The sequence below is a fragment of the Anguilla rostrata genome, chromosome 7 (genome assembly GCF_018555375.3).
Source record: "Anguilla rostrata isolate EN2019 chromosome 7, ASM1855537v3, whole genome shotgun sequence".
NCBI lineage: Eukaryota > Metazoa > Chordata > Actinopteri > Anguilliformes > Anguillidae > Anguilla > Anguilla rostrata.
The window spans coordinates 31,503,688-31,528,099 of NC_057939.1; the positions used below are offsets into that span (position 1 = coordinate 31,503,688).

The 24,412-nt window shown below is 40.6% G+C and overlaps 1 protein-coding gene across 7 annotated transcripts in view; it reads right to left on the minus strand.

Annotated features, from left to right (window-relative positions):
- The window catches only part of slc38a4 (solute carrier family 38 member 4), a 128,742-nt gene that overhangs the window by 43,018 nt on the left and 61,312 nt on the right, over positions 1–24,412 (minus strand). For all 7 annotated transcript variants that reach the window (XR_010331012.1, XM_064341975.1, XM_064341976.1 and 4 more), the window contains one exon: positions 21,996–22,088. Coding sequence is in view for 6 of the 7 variants with exons in the window: in XM_064341975.1 (XP_064198045.1) it covers positions 21,996–22,088 (93 nt within the window). In the remaining variant the exon portion in view is untranslated. The remainder of the gene's footprint in view (positions 1–21,995; positions 22,089–24,412) is intronic.

Sequence of the window (24,412 nt, forward strand, 5' to 3'; positions counted from 1 at the left end):
GAAGGAGGATTATCTAGGAATACTGAAGTAACACCTCAAGACATCAGCTATAAAGTTCAAACTTAGTCGCAACTGGGTCTTTCAGCAGGACAATGATCCATACCTCCAAAGTTGTAACAAAATGGCTTAAAGACAACAAAGTGAAGGTATTGGAGTGGCCATCACAATGCCCTCACCTGAATCCTATAGAAAATTTGTTGACTGAACTGAAAAGGCGTGTCCGAGCAAGGAGGAATGGGCAAAAATTCTGGCAAAGTATTGTGAGAAGGTTACCCCAAGCGTTTGATTCAAGTTAAGCAATTAAAAGGCAATGCACCATATACTAACAAAGTGTATGTAAACTTTTGACCCACTGAAACTCTGATATAGTACATAAAAGCTGAAATAAATCTATCTCTTAGCTATTATTTTGAAATGACCTCCGCAAATAAAGTAGATACCCTAATTGACTTTACACAGGAAATGCATGATAACATGAAATGTGTGGAGTTGTGGAAAAATTGAGTTTGAATGTTTTTAGTTTAGGTGTATGTAAACCTTTGGCCTCAACTGTAAGTATTACTGCTCAAAATATTTCGGTTATATACATTATTTTTGAAATTGAGTGACTTTAAATAAGTTAGTAGTATTTTATAATGAGGATATTTCACACTGTAACGTAAGCATTGCTAGTTGCTAGCTTCAGCAGGGTTTGTTTCATACACCGGATGTGATGTGAGCTGGAATATTGCCAAAACGTGGTGGACGGTTGAATATTGATTTAATGTCATCCCCTCCCCATTCAAGAAAATATTACATACTGTTTGTATGTACAGAAAAACATACGAGAGTTAATGATTACACATTTAGATACTGTACCACATTGTGTGATAATGTTTCTGCATTATTTTTTAAATCTGATATCAGTGTTCCATCTCAAACCTTCAGAAGGGGCACATGTATGTGCTTTATAATGAACAAAAAGCATTTTATTCATTTTTGGAGAGATTTTGGATATGTTTCTGGACCTCTAGATATTTTAGACCACTGTACTGACACAAAGCTTGTAATATCCCACCTGAAAATGATGCAAAAGTGAGTTTTTTTAATCAAAACAGTTGATTTGTAGTGAAACGCCTGATTATACTGTGATTTACAGCAATGCATAATTTAGACATTTTGGTTAGATTTGGAGACACTCGTTACACTGCTTACATTTTGCTTCATAAATCTTTAGTAGTTCTGCATATCCACCCTTAGATTTTACGCACTTGTGGTCAAGCACTTTTTGATCCAGGACATGTGTAGTTTAACCTCTTTCATATGTGGGATCTCTTTCAGTATTTCATTGCAAACTAAAAAAAGAGTAAATTCATTTTTGATTTAAAAAAAAAATCTTAGTATTGTAAATGGTACAAATGGCCTGCTTCATTTAAGACATTTTTCAAGTCTCTCTAATACTCACATCTGGAGTTATAAAGCTTTAAATAGGGTACCCCCTAAATGAGAAAGGATTGGCAAGATTTGGCATGTGGCAAAGGGGTTAAAAAGCAGGGGGAGGGTCTGATTACGTGGGACATGCTTGATTGCATTAATGTTAACAGTAAAGATTATGATGGCTGTTTTTACAGATTAAATGTATAGGCTAGTAATTAATACAAAATGCCTAGTTTTATTTTTGTACTGGTGCAAAGAAGTGTCTGTAGGCCTGCTATAGCTGTTTTAAAAATTAAATTGTTTTGAGGACATGTTCCCAATTGCATTTTCCTTGTTTCAGCTATGTTATAGTGATGTGATGTAAGTACTGTCGCATTCGGTCCAGTTGAACGGTTTCGTCTCAGCCACACCTACCGGTGGAGAAAACACACACACCTTGTTAACTAATCAGCCAAGGTGCTTAAAGGTATATTCCACTCCACCAGTAAGCGTGGCCAAGACTAATCCATTCTACCAGACCGGACTGCTAGAAGCGCTTTCTTTTATTCCTTCAGCACTTTACAGAATTAAGCATTGGATTGCTTATTTGGTTATTAAAAACATTAAAATACAGGCAGTCCCCGGGTTCCGAACGTCCGACTTATGGACAACTCGTACTTACGAACGGACTGCCATAAAGCCAACAACCCCTGGCAAAAATTATGGAATCACCACACTTAGAGGATGTTCACCCAGCTTTTTTACTTTGTAGCAAATAAACAAATCACAGATATGACACAAATAATAGTAATAGCTGAATATTCTGGCTTTGTGAAGCATACCTCAAACAAATTAAATAATTTTAATTAATGGCACATTTTTTTCCAGGTCAAGTAGAGGAAAACATTATGTAATCACTCAATGTTGAGGAAAAAATTATGGAATCATCAACAAAAAAATCACAATTAGTACTTTGTTGCTCCTCCTCTGGCTTTTATGACAGCCTGAATTCTTTGAGGCATGGACTTCACTAAAGAAAAACAATATTCTCCATAAAGCTGGTTCCAACTTTCTCGAATAGCGGTTGACAGATCAGCTTTGCAGGATGGAGCCTTGTCAGGACCAATTAAAAAAATTTCCACCATAAATTATCAATCGGATTAAGATCCGGACTGTTTGCTGCCATGTCATTGAGTTGATATGCCTTTCCTGAAGAAAAGCTTTAACACTCTTTGCTCTGTGGCAAGGTGCATTATCATCCTGAAAAATGACTTCATCTTCACCAAACCTATTTTCTATCGATGGAATGAGAAATGTGTCCAAAATTTAAATGTACACCTGTGCATTGACTGTTGAGGTAATGATTGCCATCTCCCCTGGTACCTGACATGCAACCCCATATCATAAATGAGTGGGGAAATTTGATTGTTTTCTTCAGGCAGTCATCTTTATATGTTTCATTAGAACGGCACCAGACAAAAGTTCCAGCATCATCTCCTTGGCCAATGCAAATTTGTGATTCATCATTGATTATCACTTTCATTCAATCAGCTACACTCCATGATTGCTTCTCTTTAGCCCACTGTAACCTTGTTTTCTTCTGTTTAGGTGTTAGTGCTGGTTTTCGTTTTGCTTTTCTATATGTAAATCCCATTTCATTCAGCCGATTTCTTACAGTTCTGTCACAAACATTGACTCCTGTTTCCGCCCATTTGTTTTTCATTTGTTTTGTTGTGCATTTTCTATTTTCAAGGGATATTGCTTTGAGTTTTCTATCCTGACGCTCTGACGTCTTCCTTGGTCTACCCGTATGTTTTCCTTTTATAACCTTCCCATTATTTTTTAACTTGCACCAAATTTTAGACACAGCTGACTGGGAGAACTCACATTTTTTGCCACACTCTGTGTTGGATTTTCTTCTTGAAGGAGTTTTATAATCCTTACCATTTTTTCAATTGACAACTCTCTTGTTGGGACCATGTTTCCTTTCAATTAGCCAAGTCCAACAGCTCGTTAAGGTCAGTAAAACATCTCTAGGGTTGCTTTTTATCACTTGAGAAATATCTCAAAAATGTGTATATAATACTGTCCTTACATGATGCAGAAAAGCTAGTTCATTCTTTTGTTACTTCAAGATTAGATTACTGCAATGCTCTTTTGTCTGGATGTACAAATTCCTCTCTGAAAGGGCTCCAGCTAATTCAAAATGCAGCAGCTCGTATTCTCATTAGAACAAGGAGATTCGAGCACATCAGCCCATCGCTTCACTGATTGCCAGTTAAATTCCGAATAGACTGTAAGATACTACTTCTTACCTTTAAAGCCTTACATGGGCTTGCCCCTTTGTACTGAAATGATTTACTTCTTCCTTATATTCCCTCTCGAACACTCCGTTCGCAGGGTGCAGGCCACCTTGTTATTCCTAGAATAGCTGAAAGTACCATAGGTGGTAGAGCCTTCTCCTATCGTGCTCCCCTCCTGTGGAACAAGTTGCCTGCCCATGTTCGGGGCGCAGACACTATCACCTTATTTAAAGCTAGGCTAAAAACATATCTTTTTAGTTTCTCCTATATTTGAGGGGCAGGAGTGGGTGGCGGGCATAGCTATAGAGTCTCTGGTGGACTGAGCGGTTAGTGCTGTCACTGGATCATCATTGGTAGTGCAATCAATCAATCAATCAAATTTTATTTGTATAGCGTATTTTACAGCAGTTGTCACAATACGCTTTACAGACAACCCTGGCCTAAACCCCCACAGGAGCAAGCCTAAGGCAACAGTGGCAAGGAAAAACTCCCTGTGGCAGATGGGAAGAAACCTTGGAAGGAACCAGGCTCAAGGGGGAAACCCATCCTCCTCTGGTCAGCTCAGGGTGCCGACTGGTGACCAACATGTCAGTCAGTTTTATAAGGTTTATGATGTGGCTCAGATTATGGGTGGGGCCGGGGTGGGGGTGATGGGGAACAGCAGGTGGCGACAGATGTGGGCAGGGTGGAGGCAATGACGAAAGAGGGACTGGACCACAGAGGTGGGGGAGACCAGACGACTCTCGAAGCACTCTCGAGGGTTGGGGCAAGAGCCCCGCCGGCAGCGTGGGGAAGAGGGTAGAAACGGCAATTAGGGAATTTGCAGTATAGCAGACAGTGGGTAAAGTGGCAGTAGTATGTATTGGGGGGACCCCGCCAGGAGTAGTATATGGCTGCACAGCTACTAGGACAGGGATGGAGAGCCCATGCAGTCATGAGGGGTAGACAACCATACCCGCCTATCAAGAGCCAGCCCATGTAAAGTCGGGTCACAGCTGATTGACAAGTGACATTAAGGAAAGGATTGCCACCGACAAAGCTCTATGACTACAGGCTTCTCGCACCCTGTCTCCAGACTACAACTGATTATAAGCCTGAGCATAGAGGTGCGTTTTTAATCTAGATTTAAATATTGAGACTGAGTCTGACTCCTTTATAAATTTTGGAAGCTGGTTCCACAGTCGTGGGGCCCTGTATGAGAAAGCCCTACCACCTTTTAGGTTTTTGTAGATATTCTTGGGACTACCAAGTAGCCTGCGTCTTGGGATCGGAGTGACCTTGTGGGCTTATAAGGTAGGAGCAGGTTAGATATGTACACAGGTGCACGTCCATGCAAAGCTTTAAAAGTCAGGAGCAAAACCTTGAAATCTATCCTATGCTTAATGGGTAGCCAGTGAAGCGACGCTAGTACTGGTGTAATGTGCTCATACTTCTTAGTTCTGGTCAAGATATGAGCAGCTGCATTCTGCACAAGCTGGAGATTCTTTAACGAGTTATTAGGGCAGCCAGAAAGCAGGGCGTTACAGTAATCTAACCTAGACGTAACAAACGCACGGATCAATTTTTCAGCATCCCCAACTGACAGGAAATGTCTCATTTTAGCTATGTTGCGTAGCTGAAAGAAGGCAATTGTGGATATGTTTTTTATATGGGTGTCAAAAGATAGATCTGGATCAATGTTCAGCCAAACAACCATCACAGTTTAAGGTGAGAGTAGACTATTTCTCCCTTAATATTTTGGGACCTAAAACCAACATTTCAGTCTTATCTGAATTTAGGAGCAGAAAATTTGAAAGCATCCAAACCTTGATATCTACAATACAGGCCTCTAACCGTGAAAGCGGCAGTGCTTCGCCAGGTTTCATTGAAATATAAATCTGAGTATCGTCCACATAACAGTGGAACTCTACGCCATGTGCCCAGATAATATTGCCAAGTGGTAGCATATATAGCGAGAAGAGTACTGGTCCTAGTACTGATCCTTGTGGAATATCGTATTTCATTATTGAGGAGCTGGACTCTTCTTTTAATTAAACTGTTTTCTGTCACATAGGTATGATCCAAACCATGCGAGTGCCTGTCCATGAAGTCCAACACAGGCCTGCAGTCTGTCCAGTTGAATTCCATGATCAATTGTGTCAAAAGCTGCACTCAGGTCGAGGAGTACAAGAACCGACAGAGTTACGGTCGGCTGACAGTAGTAAATCATTTGTAACCTTGATAAGTGCGGTTTCTGTGCTGTGGTGGGGTCTAAACCCTGATTGCTATACTTCAAGGATACCGTTAGAGCTAAGGTATGCACTTAGTTGCTTAGCAACATTTTTCTCCAATAATTTTGATAGAAATGGAAGGTTTGAAATAGGTCAATAATTTTCCAATTTATCAGGTTCTAGGTTTGGTTTCTTCAATAATGGCTTAATAACTGCCACTTTTAGTGACTCAGGTACATATCCTGTGACTAGGGATGTGTTAATGATTTTTAGTATATGCTGGCCTAGTACCGGAAATAGTTCTTTAATTCAATTTGAAGGAATAGGATCGAGTAGACAGGTTGTCGGTTTTCAGGACATAACTAATTCGGATAACTCGACCATGCTAATGGGTGTAAAACAGTTTAGTACAGCTGTCTGTAAATCTTCCTGTTGTAACCAGGTGCGGGGCTGTTTATTAACATGAACAGGAATAGTGCATGATGGAGACAGTTTGGAAATCTGGTCTCTAATAGCCTCAATTTTCTGATCGAAAAAGTTCATGAAGTCAATGCTGCTAAGATTGGAGGGATAAGATGAAAACTCTGATGATTGTTTTTTTAGTTAATTTATCCACAGTACTAAATAGAAATTTTGGGTTATGTCTGTTTTGTTCAATTAGTTCTGAGAAAAAGGCAGATCTAGCAGAAGCAAGAGCTTGCTTATACTGAAGAAAGCTGTTTTTCCATGCAAGATGAAATACTTCTAGCTTTGTTGACTGCCATTTTCGCTCTAATTTTCTAGTAGACTGCTTCAGGGCCCGGGTGGTATCATTGTACCATGGAGTGTGGTTTTTATGACTAGGGTTTCTTCTTTTAAGGGGGGCAACAACATCAAGAGTGTTCCTGAGGGTAAGGGTTAGCTGTTTAGTCAATTGGTCCAGTGCAGCTTCATCAGCATTTTCATCAGCCTTTTCTTCTGTGGAGAGGAATGACTCCAGAAGCATATTTATAAACTTTTGAATAACCTCGGGGTTTACTGATCAGCTGTAAGTAATGTCTAGGCTCTGATACAGGAGGATTGGATGCCTTAATATTAAACGTAATGAGGAAATGATCTGATACTATAGGGTTATGAGGTGCGACGGTAAGATTTACCACACTAATACCATGGGACAGAACTACGTCTAAGGTATGGCCACGGTAGTGAGTAGGCTCACAAACATTCTGTACAAAACCAATGGAATCAATAATAGAGGCAAAAGCTGTTCCTAGGGGGTCACCGTTTTTATCCACATGTATGTTGAAATCACCAACAATTATGACCTTATCTGCTGAAATTGCAAGGTGTGATAAAAACTCAGCAAATTCCCTTAAGAAATCTGAATAAGGCCCAGGTGGCCTGTAAACAGACACAAGAAAAAAGGACTGCCCGCTAGCACTTTTATTAGCTAGATCGGGCTGTACACAGTTAGTAATAAGAACTTCAAAAGAGGAGAACATATATCCATGCTTAGGCGCTAGACTCAATAAGGACTGATAAATAACTGCAACGCCTCCCCCTCTGCCTGATGGACGTGACACTGAGTACCTATGAAACCCACAGGAGACGCTTCATTAATCGCAACATATTCATCAGGTCTTAGCCAAGTTTCAGTCAGACATAATATATTGAGATTATGGTCTATTATCAATTCGTTGACAAGATCTGCTTTTGGAGCGAGTGATCTAACATTTAATAGTCCAATTTTTAAGGATGGTTCACTATGATTAGTAGCAACGTGCCGTGTTTTTATGACAATTATGTTATCCACACCAAACCACGGTTAGCTTTACGTTTGGCATAGATGCGTGGAACAGACACAGCCTCAATATAACAGATATTAGATTCTAGTTTAAAAGTATTAGTTAAAGGGGCTTTTGAAATACTATTTCTGTTGGCTAGCTCTGAAACTCACCTTGCAGACAGAGGCGTAGGGTCATATGTCTGGGACACAGGTATAAAGAAACGAGCAGGCAAACATGTAGGGTTAGAAGCCTGCGGCCTGGCCGGCGCCCTGATGGAGTGTCAGGATCTGGCCTTACTAAGACTAGCAGCTATGTTGTTTGATAGAACACGAGGACCTCTCCAGCTCGGGTGGAGTCCGTCTCTCTTCAGTAGGCCAGGCCTTCCCCAGAAATCAGGCCAATTATTAATAAAGCCTAAGTCACTAGATGAGCACCACTCCAACAGCCAGAGATTTAGCGAAGATAGCCTACTGTAGACCTCATCGCTCCTACGAGCTGGAAGCGGGCCAGAGCAGATTACTTCCCGACACATCTTTTTAGCCACTGCACACACCGATATAAAATTATTTTTGGTGACCTCCGATTGCCTCAATTGGATGTCGTTTGTGCCGACGTGGATAACAATCCTAGAGTATTTACGTTTACTTTCAGCCAGCACTTTTAAATTTGCCTCAATGTCGGTGGCTCTGGCACCAGGAATACACTGTACTATGGTACCTGGTGTCTCTAATCTCACGTTTCTCAAAATACTATCCCCTATGATCAGGGCTTTCTCAGTAGGTGTGTTACTGAGTGGGGAATATCGGTTGGAAACGCGAGTTGGGTGGTGCTCGGCGGCCCTGGGCCCGCAACTATGTTCCTTTAGTACCGTGATAAAATCGTCCTGCAGCGAGGACACTGGCGGCGGAGAAACACTCGCATCTAAACTAGCATCCGGCTTGGGTAAAAGGGAGTCTAAGAAAGTCTCACTCCTGAATCTGATATAACGTCCGGATGCGCGTCTCTAACTCAGCTATTTTCTGTGCCAATTCTAAATTAAGCTGACACTTAGCACAAGTACCATTACTCGTAAAATTGGCAGCAGAGCTAAGACTAAACATGCAACAAACTGTGCAGGGAATGGAAGCCTTGATGCGCTCTTACCGTATTTTCTTTAGTTGTTCGCTTCGTTCGATTTACAATTTACTTTGGCTAGTAATCCGGGGAAAGTAGTATATGATGCTTACTTAGGTTTTGTTTAAACACAAAAGCCCAAGATCTGTGCTGTGTTAAGCTGAACCGGTCATGGTCTGGTGATGACTGTCTCAAGCCTGCCCTCATGGCTGCGTTGGCCCCTGCCTCTGTTTCCCTTAGCAATGCCGCTATTTTTGTTTTGGCATCGTGATACAAACACCCTTCAGACTCTGTCCACCCCCATCTACCCTTTCCTAGCATTCCCAAATCATCTCGTGCTGCAGTTGCCATGTTGAGCAGATGGATCATGCCGAATAAGAGTAGAGTGAAGTAAGCTATGACAGCCACATTTGTAAAAAAAACAGCCCAAAGGCCCAGAAAGAAAATAGATATAGGTTGGTACCACCAAAGCGGAGTTCTTCTTTCAATGTTAAGTTGCCTTGAACTGAAAAGTGTTTCTAATAAACAACATAACGAGTAACATCGAAAAAAAAACATTTAATAATTTAAGATAAATTAAGTGGCATGTTCCATTTTTCTCATGGTGATGTATTGATGTTTGTTAGCTAGCTAGCTCATGTTAAGTTCATAGCCACATTTTTAATACAGTTTTGACTTTGCTGCTGTAGGTACACTTGGTCAGTCTGCACTGTCCAAATGAAAATAATTGCCTAAGTTTTTTTCAGCATGGTGACACTGCCAGCTCCCATAGACATGCCACTGCATGCTGACAAAATGGACTTACATGGACCAACCCATCTCTTGCAGAGGCTGATTTGACAACAGACTGCCTCAGTAACCTTGTGCTTCCAAGGAGGACTAAACCACTCCTCAGGGATGTAGGTACGCTTGGTCAGCCTGTGCCGTCCAAATGAAAAGAATTACTCTCTTTAAGAACATGAAGCGCATAATCTGTGCATGCAGCATTCTAAATCTTTGTCACACACACCCGGTGTGAAGATCCCCCACTCTCCCACCAAGTATAAAAGTGATTGTTCTCTCCAAGACCCAACAGCGGCCACCGGAGGTCACTACTTAAGTGAATGGGCAGACAGTAAGACAGAGCAAACTTTCCAGGCAATACCAGTATAGCTTAGTCTGTACTGAGGTTAATGGAAATTTGTGTGTTTCCATTTGTCCTTTCAAATCATTTGCATTGGCGATTTAACTATAGAATACAACGACACAAGTGGTCTCTCTCTCTCCTTCTCTTTCTCCCCGACGAACTTCCCAACTCTAACGACACCACACTCATAGTATTGTCGGTAGTGGGCAAATAACTAGCTTGGTTGCATGTATCGCTTAAGAGCTGAAGTTACGCTTCCCTCTCTGGCACTATTGGGAGCAATACACATTCGTAGCTAAGTTATTCAGTCACACTGGTTACACTGTAGATGCATATATATATATAATTTTGCTTTGCTGAACATTCGCTCCATTAACAACAAATCCCCCCTGCTCCATGAACTTATTATCGTCAATAAATTGGACTTTCTTTTTTTGTGTGAGACCTGGCAGCAGCCAGGCGTCTTTTTCTCGTTAAATCAAGCCACGCCCCCAGGTTTTAGCTACTTCTGCAAACCCCGCCACTCTGGAAGGGCGGCCTCGCAATCATTTTTCATGTTAATTTCACCCCATCCGAAGGTTCTCTCCCGATTTCTGTTACATCTTTTGAATACATTGCATTTAAATTACACAATGTCATTGCTGTTCTTATCTATCGCCCCCCTAAACCAAATCTTTCTGTCTGAATTAACTGAACTACTCTCATCTGCCTGTTCCCTGTCTTCCCGTCTACTGCTACTGGGCGACTTCAACATCCATGTTGACTCCACTCAGTGTACACCTGCCTCTGACCTCAATGTAGTCTTGGACTGTTTCAACTAGAGCCCGACCGATATATCGGTTTGGCCGATATATCGGCCATTATTTGACTTTTTTGACAACATCGGGAGCGGCAGTTATGCCGCCGATGTGTCCCGATTTTTAAATGAGTATAATAAACAAAAAAAAACATTGATTATTTATCTGTACTTGTCTGTTTGAATGTTGTAATTGCCATTTACAAGAATTATCCAGTAGAGGGAGCTCTAATACAAGTGTGAACTGCAGCAGCTGACGCGCTACTTCTGTAATAAGACGTTTGTCACTCATGCCTCATCCAATATTCTCCACTGCAAGACTTGTCTGCACAGATTCGATTGCCGCAATAAAGGTATGTATATTTAGTTAAAGTTTTTAATTAAATGCGTTTATACGACTACTATGTTTATCAATCCTCATTATGAAGCGAGCGAGCTAGCTAACATATTTGGTTCACTTTAGCAAGCTAGCTGGCTAGCAAGCCTTTTTGAAGTGGCAGTGAGCACATAACCAGCGTTGGATCTACATTTCCAGAGGACATCGCTGTATTCTCAAATAAATAACCAGCCAAAATAAAATGGTGATTGAATGCATCACACATTTGTTTTTTTATCTGAGATAATGATATTAGCTACTATATGATGCTGTGTCAATAGCCAACGCGTTATTGCAAGCGAGTGTGCCATCTAGTAACGCGTCACTGTAGCAAGCTAACCAGACAGTAAAAACGCAGATAAAACACTTCTAACGTGGATCATTTTAAGCCATGTTATCTAGCTTTGTCGTGATAACATGAGAGAAGGATTGCTGTTGGAGAAGTGAATCAACCAACACTTAGTGCGGGTAATCTGCACGAAAGCGCATTGTAGTTTTTTTCACCACCAAATTCTTATGGACAAGCCTCACGTTACCTATTTCATCCAGTCAATTTAGTTTCATCTAATGTTACACTTGATTCACTCATTAGCTCCGCTAGATAAAGTCTTACTCTTTGAGATCATGTAGTAGGAATAAAATAAGAAAATATAATTCATTTAACTTACTGAGAATAAATAATAAGAAATAACGAGGCTATGTCAACAGCTAATGCGTTATTGCAGGTGAGTGTGTCATCTAGTCACGCGTCAGAGCGCATTGTAGTTTTTTTCACCACCAAATTCTTATGGACAGGGAAGCTCGCTAGATAAAGTCTTACTCTTTCAGATCATGTAGTAGGAATAAAATAAGAAAATAATTCATTTACTGAGAATAGATACTAAGAAATAATAATAACAACAACAATAATATTAATAAAAATACATGTTTGAAACAGGAAAAATGATTTTTTTAAATTAATTTTTTATAGATGGCTGGAAAAGAAAGGAGTAGGGGAGTTATTTTGAATTCACACCACTTGAAGATGGTGTTAATATATAGGCTATATTTAATTTAATATCATCTTTTACATTTTTTTATCTATCAAAAAGTTCTTTGTGTGTTTATTTTTATTTATTTGTTTGCTTATAAGTTAAATGTTCTCAAATATAGAAACTTTGATAAAATATAAGTTTTTCAAATTGATTTGAAAATGTTGCACTTTTTGACAAAATATCGGTCAAAACATTGGTAATCGGTGGGCTAGGACTCTCCAAAATCGGGATCAGCATCGGACCCAAAAATCTGGCATCGGTCGGGCTCTAGTTTCAACCTTACTCAACATGTACACTTCCCCACACACTCAAAGGGCCAAACACTAGACCTTGTCTGTTCTACCGGTGTCAACATCTGAAACCTCACCAGCTCTCTGTTCACTTTGTCTGATCACAGACTGATTAATTTTCTCTTGTCCACCCCTGCCCCTCAGCCCAAACAGTCGTGAACCATATCCTTCAGGACCACCAACTCCATAAACCCTGCCCACTTTACTGCTTCAGTCACATCTGCCCTACCACTTGACCGCACTGTACACTCCCCTGAAGAGTTCGCAATTCAGCTGTCCACCACACTATCCAGTACCCTTAACTCTTTTGCCCCCCTGAAAACTAAGCTGGTCACTTTTGCCACTCCATCCCCCTGGTTTACCCCCGAACTCCGTGCCATGAAACAGACCGGCCGTCGCCTGGAGCACCTCCACAAAAAACTGGTCTCACTGTCCATGCCGAAGCCCACCAACTCCATATTCAGACATACAGAGATGCCCTTATCGCTGCCCGATCCTCTCACTATTCCAACATAATCCAATACTCCAACGGAAACCCCCCCACCCTCTTCTCCACTGTTAACAAACTTCTCAACCCCCCTGTAAATAATACTACATCTGGCTCCCCATCACTCTGCAACTCCTTCCTAGAGTTCTTCCACACCAAAATCACCAACATACACCAAACTCTCACCTCATCCACACCCCCTTTAGATGAACTACTCTGTACTACTGTTGCCACCACAACTTCTCCCCCCCTGGTTTTACCTTTACCCAGATTGACAGTGCTTCACTCACCAAACTCATTTCCTCTGCCAGATCCACCACCTGCTCATTAGATCCTGCCCCCACTGCCCTGATTAAAGCCTGCCTCCCTACTCTCTGCCCTTACTTCACAAAGCTCATTAACCTGTCACTGACCCACTGTGCTGTCCCCTCCATCTTCAAGACTGCTGCCGTCACCCCAATCCTTAAAAAACCTGGCCTGGACCCAAACACCCTCTCCCACTACCGCCCCATCTCCAACCTCCCATTCATGTCCAAACTTCTGGAAAAAGTTATTGCTTCCCAACTCCGTTCATACATGTCCGACAATAACCTCTTTGAGCCCCATCCTCTGCAGCTTTGGTCTCAATTTCCACTTCTATGCAGATGACACCCAAATCTATATCAGCTCTACATCCACAAATCAGCCGCCCACTGCCATCATTGAAACCTGTCTGACACACGTCAAATCCTGGATGAAACAAAATTTTCTTAAAAAAACTGAAATCATTCTCATCGGACCAAAACCCCAGCTCACAAAACTACACAAGTTCTCCCTCACCATTGACGGTACCCCTGTCTCCCCCTCCCCCCTGGTCCGCAACCTCGGTGTCATACTCGATCCATCCCTCTCCTTTGAAAAGCACATCAACAACACTGTCAAGGTTTCATTTTTTCACCTACGCAATATCTCCAGACTCAGACCCTCTCTCACCCATCCAGAAAAACTCATTCACGCTTTCATTTCCAGCAGACTGGCCTACTGCAATGCACTCCTCACTGGTCTTCCCTCCCGTCTCCTACACAAACTGCAATTGGTTCAGAACTCGGCCGCAAGAATACTGTCCCGCACATCCTCCCGGTCTCACATCACCCCTATCTTGAAAGATTTACACTGGCTCCCAATCACATCACGCATCACATTCAAACTCCTCCTTCTAGTTTACAAATCCCAAAATGGCCTCGCACCTACTTACCTCTCTGATCTCCTGCTCCCCTACCAGCCACCCAGACAGTTACGTTCATCCACTGCCGGCCTCCTCACCACCATCCCCTCTCAACGCCGTTCTTTTGGTGACCACGCCTTCTCAGTTGCCGCCCCCAAACTCTGGAATGCCCTCCCCCCTGACATCCGTACCTCTGACTCACTCACCTCCTTCAAATCACGTCTTAAAACCCACCTCTTTTCCCTAGCTTTCCCTTGATGTTTGTCTTCCCCCCCTTTTTTTTGTCTCTGAATTGTATGTTTCATTGTATGTATGTATGTATGTACCACTTATTGTAAAGCGTCTTTGAGTTCATGAAAAGCGCTATATAAAATAAATCTATTATTATTATTATTATTATTATTATTATTATTAAGGCTATATAGTCATTTCCCCGACACTAGAATCAGAATCGAATTTATTGCCAAGTACATTTACACATACGAGGAATTTGCTTTGGTCAACACTACAATGGGTAATAAAACACGTTTATAATTTAACTGATGATCAAAGGCCATTTTCAAATAATAAAAGCACCTGTTTATACAAATCTTTTGTTTCTGAGAATTATTTACTCACTGACATGTTTGCTGGCTTGCATGACTGACAATAAGAACACAGCAGAGGTGCACTTCTTCAGTCACAATCATCCAAACGCTTTCGATACGCCACCGCCTTTGGAGAATGCTTTTGATAGGACAATGTGTTTTTAACTTAATTATTTACCAATAAAACATGCTTTTGACAGGCCCCCTTTGCTTTTCGACACATCTTGTACTCCGGTCTGCAGATACGGTGCCAATAATCTGACACACTGCCTAATCTTATCCTTCATAATCGACAAAGAAGAGGAGCCTAAAACCTTAGCCTAAAACCAGTATGTTAGCACACTCATTTTCCTGGCTAAAAACATGAAATGCAAAAGATGTCATCAAAGCAGTATGCATTTAGCCTGGAGAAAAACTCATTTGAAAGTGTATGGGAGAGCAGGTTCCATTGTGACACACTTTGTCTTTTACTTGATTACTAAGACACCGCTTGCATAACAAACATAATATTTCATACTGAATATCTTATATCTATCAAACAACTACTGTAATGTTTATTAAACTTGATTGGAAATGTACAAAGTACATTTGACATCAAACAGAACACTTTTGGCATAACAACTGACCCCGCCGTCAGGGCCAAACATTTTTCCTTATTAAATTTGACGTATGGTGAACAGAGCACAAAATTGACACAAAGTCAGTCCGTTGAAACCCTCAGTGAAAGAAGGTGTGCAATGGGGATATGTAGCATAATTTAAAACATGCTAGTTTATTTCTGATCGTTCGAAAACATTGTGTAACAATTGCCCCCATGTCACAACAGATGCCACTCTCCTTTAACGTTATTTGATTTTATGGTATTTAAATGATCATGCTTTCTTAAATGTTTAGCTGTCTTAAGTGTTCATGTAGGCCTATACATATTTATAATGACATTCATTTAGGTTTTTATTTATTTAAAGGGGAATTTCACTTTATAACACTTCTGGGGTCATTTTCACACCTACCCGGGCGACCCATTAATTAGAAAGACAATATCAGTCATGAGAAACAGGGACGTGTGTTTACAATGAGTCTAACTTGGAGTTTTATGTTGAATGGGCTTCTATTGGATTCTATTGGGGGGAGGGGGGGGGGGGTTGCTTACACGGGTATATCTAAATATCTAAATATTGAAGCAACCAACCTAAAAACTGTCTGGGGTGCACACAAAAGCGTGTGAAAATGACCCCCGAAGTGTTGTAAAGTGAAATTCCCCTTTAAATAAAGAAAAACCTAAATGCTCTCCTGAATTAGGCATCAAAAAATATTGCACATTTTATCAACATTATTTAATATTGTGGATACATTTACTCTTCCTTCTTCACACCCACACTCAATTTTAATTGAACACATGAGCAGATGTCACTATTTAAACCATCTTTAAACTCAGGTTGTGTAGCCTTTGTTGAAGTTTGTGTTGAAATCAAATGTGGTGGGTATCATTTTTTGTTATGTGTGCTTAGTGGTTAAACCTGATTTTCCTAAATTAAATTTATCATATAATGCCCCTAACATGATGTGAAGAAATGAGCTATGTGTTTGCCTGCAAATGCATTATTCAGATCATTGGCATTTAGGGGTGCAACGAATAATCGACGTAGTCAATGAAAATCGATAACCAAATTAGTTGGTGGCGTCATCGCGTGTGTTTTTCGCGCTGACTCGGAATGCTCTGACAAGACATATAGGCATTACCGCTTACTGGAGTGAAGTGAACAATAGCGTAATGGAAACACCTTCACGGCCAAAAACCTCCAAAGTGTGGGAGCATTTCACTCTTAACTCGGCCAAAAAGGTTGTGAACTGCAACATTTGCAAAGCTGGCTTCACCTGGCATGGGAGCACATCAGTTATGCTGGAGCATCTGAAGAGGAGGCACGTTGGCTCTCTGGATGATGAAGACTCGTCTCGGTAAGTTAGTTAGCTAGAGTGAGAGCACCTATTATTGACCACCTTTGTTCGACAGACAGGAAAACGTAAACTGATTTACAACTATATGCGAAATAAACAACCTGTACCTAGTTATGTAGGAAAAAATGTCCTTGTTATCCTCCAGTGGTTATTTTTTCAGTACTTTCGCAATTTTTTTCTGTGCCGGCAAATAAGTCAGAGCTGGTCCAGTGCTAGCATTTGGTTGCTAAGGGGACGTGTATCAACCACCCCATGTAAACGAATGGAACTTGACATAAATTTGCTAGCATATTGTATAAGTGTCCTGCCTTGCGTATTTGAGGTTAATATGAGAAAGGGTGGTCGCTATCAGCACATCTAAGAATCCGTGCATATTCACTGTTGCAACCCAAGTCGCAAGACGTAAAATAGCCGTTAGGAAAGCAGTTTGAAATTTTGAAGCAACGCCTGCGCCATTGGATTTTAATCGTGATGAGATAATTCCGTGTTGCTTGTCTTAAAGTTGACATAGTGAATAGGCTGTATTAATATAACTAAATGTATATGCATGAAGTTAGTTTTTTTTACATTTAGACAGTTTATTATCTGTATTTTTACAGGACTTACATTTTAATAGGTAACGATGTCCAGTTCTCTCTGATAATAAGTAAATACACTAGCGGTTAAGGTGGTCGATAAACGTCCCCCCCTCGGGTGGTCGATAATAGGTGCTCTCACTCTAGTTAGCTAGCTAGCTAGCTAATGTTAAAAGCCATGTTACTTCACGTTATGAGCTGTAACGTTTTCTATTTTGAAATAAATTTTCTCTTGATCAATGAATTGTTAATGGTGTTGAACATACAGAGTAGCAAATAATAACCTATTATTCACAACGATTCTGTTCACATTCCAAATGTGCCAGCGATACCCAAAAAGGAAGACCCTCTCAGATGGTGGAGGGAAAATGAGGGGCGTTTTCCCACACTATCAAAGCTGGCAAGATCTTTTCTGTGCATTCCTGCAACATCCACCCTGTCAGAGTGCATCTTCTCTGCAGCGGGGAATATCTGCTCTCAGAAGAGAGCAAGCCTCTCACGAGACCATGTGGAGATGCTGACTTTCCTCCATTTCAATTCAAAAATCTTTTGAATCAGCAGGAAAGTTCATTAAAAGACGTATTTTTGAACGAAGTATTCATCTTTATTGTCCTTATTGTTAGTTAGTACATGCCTAAAACAACTTCAAGCTAAATTTAAAGCTGATAGCTAAATAAGAGCCATTGAGTAATTGTGCGATTCATAATCCGAATAGTTGATTATTTGTTTCAATAATCGATAGATTTTTCGACTATCAAAATAGTCTTTAGTTGCAGCCCTATTGGCATACTTGTTAACCACTTATAGCCCAATTAGACGCTGACATCTAAAAATAGCATACTCTTAAATTATTGCTTTTACCAGTCACTGATTCAAGGTGCACTGCTATAACACACATACAGGTGAAATACGGCCAGTGTATGTACTCACGGATTTCACGGCCATACAACAAGCCTTGATTGACAAAAGAATCAGCAAGCCCGTAGAATTAGAGCTCCCTAGGTCGCAACTTGTGTTCCCTTCTGTCCTGCTCCGTTGTCTGTTATTTCGTGGAGATGCACTTTTAGTGTTTGTAAGGTTTATAAGGCATTTTGATAGGCTTATTTGCAGGTAGGAATCCTCTTCGCTGTTTTGCTAAGCTAGAACCGGAAAACTTGATAGTAGAGAATTGAGCTTGTAAGTCAAATTGCCTCCAGGGGGCGTCTGGTTCGTGACGTCACAGCCCAATGTTAAAATCCTATTGACTTTTTAAAAATCATTGATTGTAAAATATCTATAGCGATTAAAAATAAAAGATTTCTCACGTTTTTTTGGGACCGTCATTCTCTGCCGTAGCATGTGCTTGGTTCTATTTATTTCAATCTCTGGAGGGAAAAATAACGGATTTATGTCGATTTACGATATGTTGGTGGTCCTGAACTACACTAAAATCAATGTCGCACGATAAACGTCACAACCACGTGTGCTTGTAAGTCTACCCGCCAAGTGCGGTGCCTTGGCTGCCCCTAACTGCTGGTCTGGGATCAGATTTCCCTTCACAGGTCCTAACTTTAACCATTAGTAGGAGAAGAAAATAACTGACTCTGGACCAGCAGGGCCAACTGCACCCAACACCGGTGGCTAGCTAGCTATACCCACGACAAATGCGGTGTCACAGGTTAGCTTAATGCATTTGTTCAATGGTCAAGACAATAATGTTAAGAAGGGAGAAAATCATTCCAAATCCAACCATGTAGAGCAGGTCATATACAGCCAGAGTAGAATAGCGGGTCTGTTAGCGCCAGCATGAAAGATATCGTTTATAAAGTTTCGGTTAGCTAACGTTAACGTTAGGAATGGCTGGATCAGCAGGTAGCTAGCTAGCTGTCAAAGTCAGGTTTATTTGTCATTACAAACCATATGCTGTACAGTACACGATGTAACGAAACTTCGTTTCGCAAGGCTTCGGTGTAACATAGACTTCCAGTCTGCTCACAGCACTTACAAAGGAATACACACATTGTGAAAAATCAGAATCACAGTGCACTTAGACAAGACGGGTGCAGTAGGCAAGAGATAGACCATTTCTAATAAATAGTTTTATTAAAACATAGTAAGTAGTAAATATATTGTCGGTAATTTATCGAAAACCATGCTGGCTAGCTATATTGTTGTTGTGTTGTGATAAAAATGTATATGACGTTATATTCCATTTGAAATTACGTCTTAAGTTAGTTAGGTTAGCTTGTACTATTTTATACGGTCTATGGTTGTACTTAATAGATCCCTGAAAGGAAATCATGTTGTCACCACGACCGTACAATTATGATGTGAAATAAACAATATAACTTAATAGTAACAAATCTGTTATTTCCAGTAATTTTAAATTGAAATACGATATCGAAGTGACACTAGAAATAGAAGGGCGCAAGCGTGTTCCAGCTGAGCCGTGACGATGTAAGCGTGCGTCGTGAGCACAGTACCGGTATGTGTAGTTCCTAAGCGTACTAAACGTACACAACGTTGTACCTTGTACTTCTCATGGGTCAATCGTGCTGCTGATATTATATGTCATGAGTACCGCATACCAATAGCTAACTGGTTCCCGACTTGTAACTAAAAATATCGCTTATTGAAAATTGCCCCATTCATTTTCCCATTGACAAATTTGCGGGAAAACGAGGGGAGTGGCTTGGTGACGTTTACACTTACAAGCTCTATTGGAGCAGACGCATATGTCCCAGCAGGCTTTGCATATGAGAAAATAACAACAGTGTGAGATAAATTAGGAGAAATTATGAAATTGCGTAGTTGAAACAATATGTTTTTAGCAGAATGGGCATGTAGGTGAAGGTTGACATGATCACAGACTATAGTGTGAAGTAAATGAAGTGACCATGGGCGAGCTTAGTTTCCTTATCGAACGGTATATATAACAGTCTGTATAAAGCTTTAGTCGTTAAAGTGGAGGGTTAAGTAATATGTGAAATCTATTGCACTGGTGTGCTTTTTTCATGTTCAGTAGTAGTAGTTATAATTATGAGTGAGTCATGATTTTAAATGTAATGTATTAATGGGGAGTTGCAGAACGTACACACGTAATAATTGTTTGTATGTGGCTAGATAGAGAACAGGGCGAGGTAACATGAATGTAGAAACGTGGCGTTTGCTGATAAGAAGGTTTTGTACGGTAGCCAAGTGAAGAAATATAGTTAGTAGAAATGGCACAGTGGTGAACTGGTGTAACTTTTTAATAAAAGGAATACATTTTTGGTAAATGGTAAATGGATGGTAAATGGACTGCATTTATATAGCGCTTTTATCCAAAGCGCTTTACAATTGATGCCTCTCATTCGCCAGAGCAGTTAGGGGTTAGGTGTCTTGCTCAAGGACACTTCGACACGCCCAGGCAGGGGTTTGAACCAGCAACCCTCCGACTGCCAGACAATCGGTCTTACCTCCTGAGCTATGTCGCCCCATTTTTCCGTCATGAAATGCATATGGGTGGCCGTGAGTTTAGGTAAAGCAAATATAAGCGTAAGAAAACGTTAGTGTAAAAGAGGAAATTATCTGCCTGAGGGCGAGGCGGAATTCAATCCTTCAACCGGAGGTTTACCAGTCTTCAATTTACATAGCTTTTAAAAGTAGCTTATGGCTTCCTCCAAGCATAAATTATGGCTTCGCTATTCTGCTGCATACCCAGTTACTTTCGCTTTTTGTTAGCGTGGTAGTGGAAGCTTAGTGCACACTTTATCAATAGTTTATCAGAGCTTGGTTTGTTTATCAGCAACAATTTTATACTGCAGGATAAAAAAGCAGTAGTGATGAAGGGCATGATATTATTGTAAACGGTTTATGATTTGATTACATATTTTTTGGAATTTTACTCTGTGTGAGCTGTCACCATGTTGTGATCAGGTGGTTTACTGCTTACAAGCCTGAATTATAGCAGGCTGACACCCCAGGTGAGTGCAGGTCTGAGCACACAGCAAGGTAAAACCAAGTGGTTTGACTGTTCATACGTGAATTTAGTTTGTGTGGTAAGTAACCATTATGAACACATTTTGCACATAGAAGCTCTCTCCAAAATGACATCATCGACTGAAGTACAATGCTTAGTAGCGTAGTAATGTATGCTTGTTATGCTTCACAGCAAGGCACAATTTAGATAATTTGGATAGATTTGGAGACACTAAGGGACACCCGGGTACACAGATTAATTTAATAGCATGTCACTAAATTAATATCACCCTCAAATTTTGCACTCTACTGGGCAAGGAGATTATGATCCAGGACCTGTATAGTTTTACTTGTTTTATACATGATATTTCATTAAAAGCTAAAGGTGAACAACTTCATTTTTTGCATTTTTGCCAAGATAAAGTACCATTTTGTAGAAACAGAGACTAATCTATTGTACTAATCTAGCTCAGTGTTGTAAATGGTACTTGCTTCATTTAAGCCATTTTCAAGTCACTGCGATGCTCAAATCTGGAGTCATAAAGCCTTAAATTGAACACCACAGAAATGGGCAAGAATTGGCCAGATTTGGCATCTGTGCAAAGGTTAAAGTTTTTTCTGAATGTTGATTTCAGTAGAGAACATATACTTCTTTCACAATGTACTTTACATGCTACATATATCTCACATCAAATGACAAATATTCTACTGATATTAGTAAATACTAACAAGTTAACATGCAGTTATGATGATATTATCAGGCTCTTTCAAACCCACCTTCAGTTAAGGTCTTCTATCATCTTCAGTTAATATAATTTATTATTATATTTGGCATTACCTCCTATGTTCTGCAGAGTTATGGACCCAAATGCGGCCATTTTCCCAGGCCAGCCGAAAGCTCTCTCTCCCAGCTTCTCGTAGATCAAAGACCCTGCAGACACATGTTACTGTGTTATGGCATGAACACACTGTTCCAACATTACATTACAGGCATTTGGCAGATGCTCTTATCCAGAGCGACGTACAACAAAGTGTATAACCATAACCAGGAACAAGTATGATGAAAACCCTAGAGAGAAGTACCGGTCCAAGTGCAGGGAACAACCGCGTAGTTCAACTTGGACCCTGAAGGTTAAACTGATTAACACTAACACAACGAGAACGGCAACAACGCAGTCTATGGAAAAAATACAAGCAGTAGTTAAGACAGTTAATGCACCTAAGTCACCTACGAAACAGCTGCCTAGTTACAACCCTAAGCTTACAGTCATTTACAGGGGGGTAGGGAGGGATGGGGAGAGGTGCAGCCTGAAGAGGTGAGTCTTGAAATGGGTCAGTGTCTCAGCTGTTCTGACCTCCACGGGGAGGTCATTCCACCATCGTGGGGCCAGAACAGACAGGAGACGTGTTCTGGAAGTGCAGGTGCGAAGAGGGGGAGGTGCCAGGCGTCCTGAGGTAGCAGAACGGAGGGATCTGGCTGGCATGTAGGGTTTGAATATCTTGTGGAGGTATGCTGGGGCTAATCCCTTGACTGCCTGGTATGCTAGGACCAATGTTTTAAATTTGATGCAACAATAATACTTGCATGGAGAAAGTTCTCCTATATCATTAAAATCAGAATCACTGCCCTGATCTTAGTAGTGCATGTGTGTGTATACATATTTTAATCTCATAGTACAATAAGAGTTGCAGACCGTTTAAAGGCAATTTTGAGGGGTATGTTTTCTCAGGCCTGTGGGGGTCAAATAGGCTTTGGATTTGTATGTCTAAACAGCAGACAATCGTTTGCTCACGTTTTGACAAAGAATAGTCACCTAGTTTGCACATTAAATGAAAAAAATGAACTTTTTGGTTGGGTGGACATACAGTGATGAGTTCCATACACCACATGAGACATCACAAGGGGCTATGGCTTTTTACAAAATGCTAATAAATCACAAATGGTTGGGCATAAAGTGATGAAACTTGGGTGTGTCTACAGACAGCTCCATCCTGAGGACAATCACAAAGAATATACTCAATTCAGGGTGGGGCTATAGAGCGCAACAATTTTTAAATATGAAAAAATTCACTAAAAATCACAGTTTTTATGTAGACATTTCAAACCTGCTACTCTGACCAGTAATTAATGTCCTTACATACATTGCAATTTTGTTCCTTACGTAAAGTAATCCTGCTTAACATTTCCCACATGCAGAACTTTACATTTGGTTATATTAAATTTCATTTGCCAGATTCTGCCCATTTCTGGATTTTATTTAAATCTTCTTGGATTACTTCAGTAGCTTCCAAACAATTAGATGAGCCTCCCAGTTTTGTATCATTGGCAAATTGGACTAATGTACTTTCCTTGTCCCTGTCAAGGTCATTGATATAAATGAGGAAGGGCAGTGGTCCCAGTACCGATCCTTGTGGGACTCTACTTCTAACAGCTCCCTGCTCAGATAATATCCCTCCTATTACTACTACTCATTAGCCCCTTTTCCACTGCAGGGTCGAACCGTTACCAGGGCCACTCCGTGCCGTTCCACGCTGCTCAGTACTCGTGGGAACGGTTACGGTTTCTGTTTCCACCGCCGGGGTGCTAAAACCAGGACTAGGAAGTATCTAGTGAGGACAGCAAGTGACGCGGTGGATCAGCGACGGTGTCCCGTTGTGAATGTAATATGCGCCCGTTGTTGTCGTCGCGCCCCATACTGTTTTGTTTTTGTTATGTTATATTTTGTTGGCTGACGAAACGGACGAGGATTCTGTGTATTTTGGTCTGTTTTTGGTTTTTTTTTTTAGCGTATCCTCCACTGACCATCACTGTTGCATGCATTCAAAAAACTACTAACTAACGCTTACATTACAGGGTGAAATATCCACATTATATAATACCACTAACCTATTTAAAGACTCTCAATCCAAAAATAACGTGTATAACTGAAATATTTTGAGTAGTAATACTTACATAGCAATGATGAAATTTTATCTGTGTTCAGACAGAGACAGTAAATCAATGACAGTTTTATCTGCTTCTGTTTTGCTCCAGAAAACGATGTCAGATAGGTCTATCAGCAAACATATGGCTTAGCTATGCCCAGAAGTCCTCAATAATAATAGTATTTTCCAAGAAATTACGAAAAATCGTTAACAACGTTTCGTTAGGTGCAGCGTCTTAATGTGTAACTGAATGCGATGATAAGAAGATTTTCGGTTACGCTGACCTATAAAACGCTATTCAAAAGCAAAATTAGACATGTTATAACATAG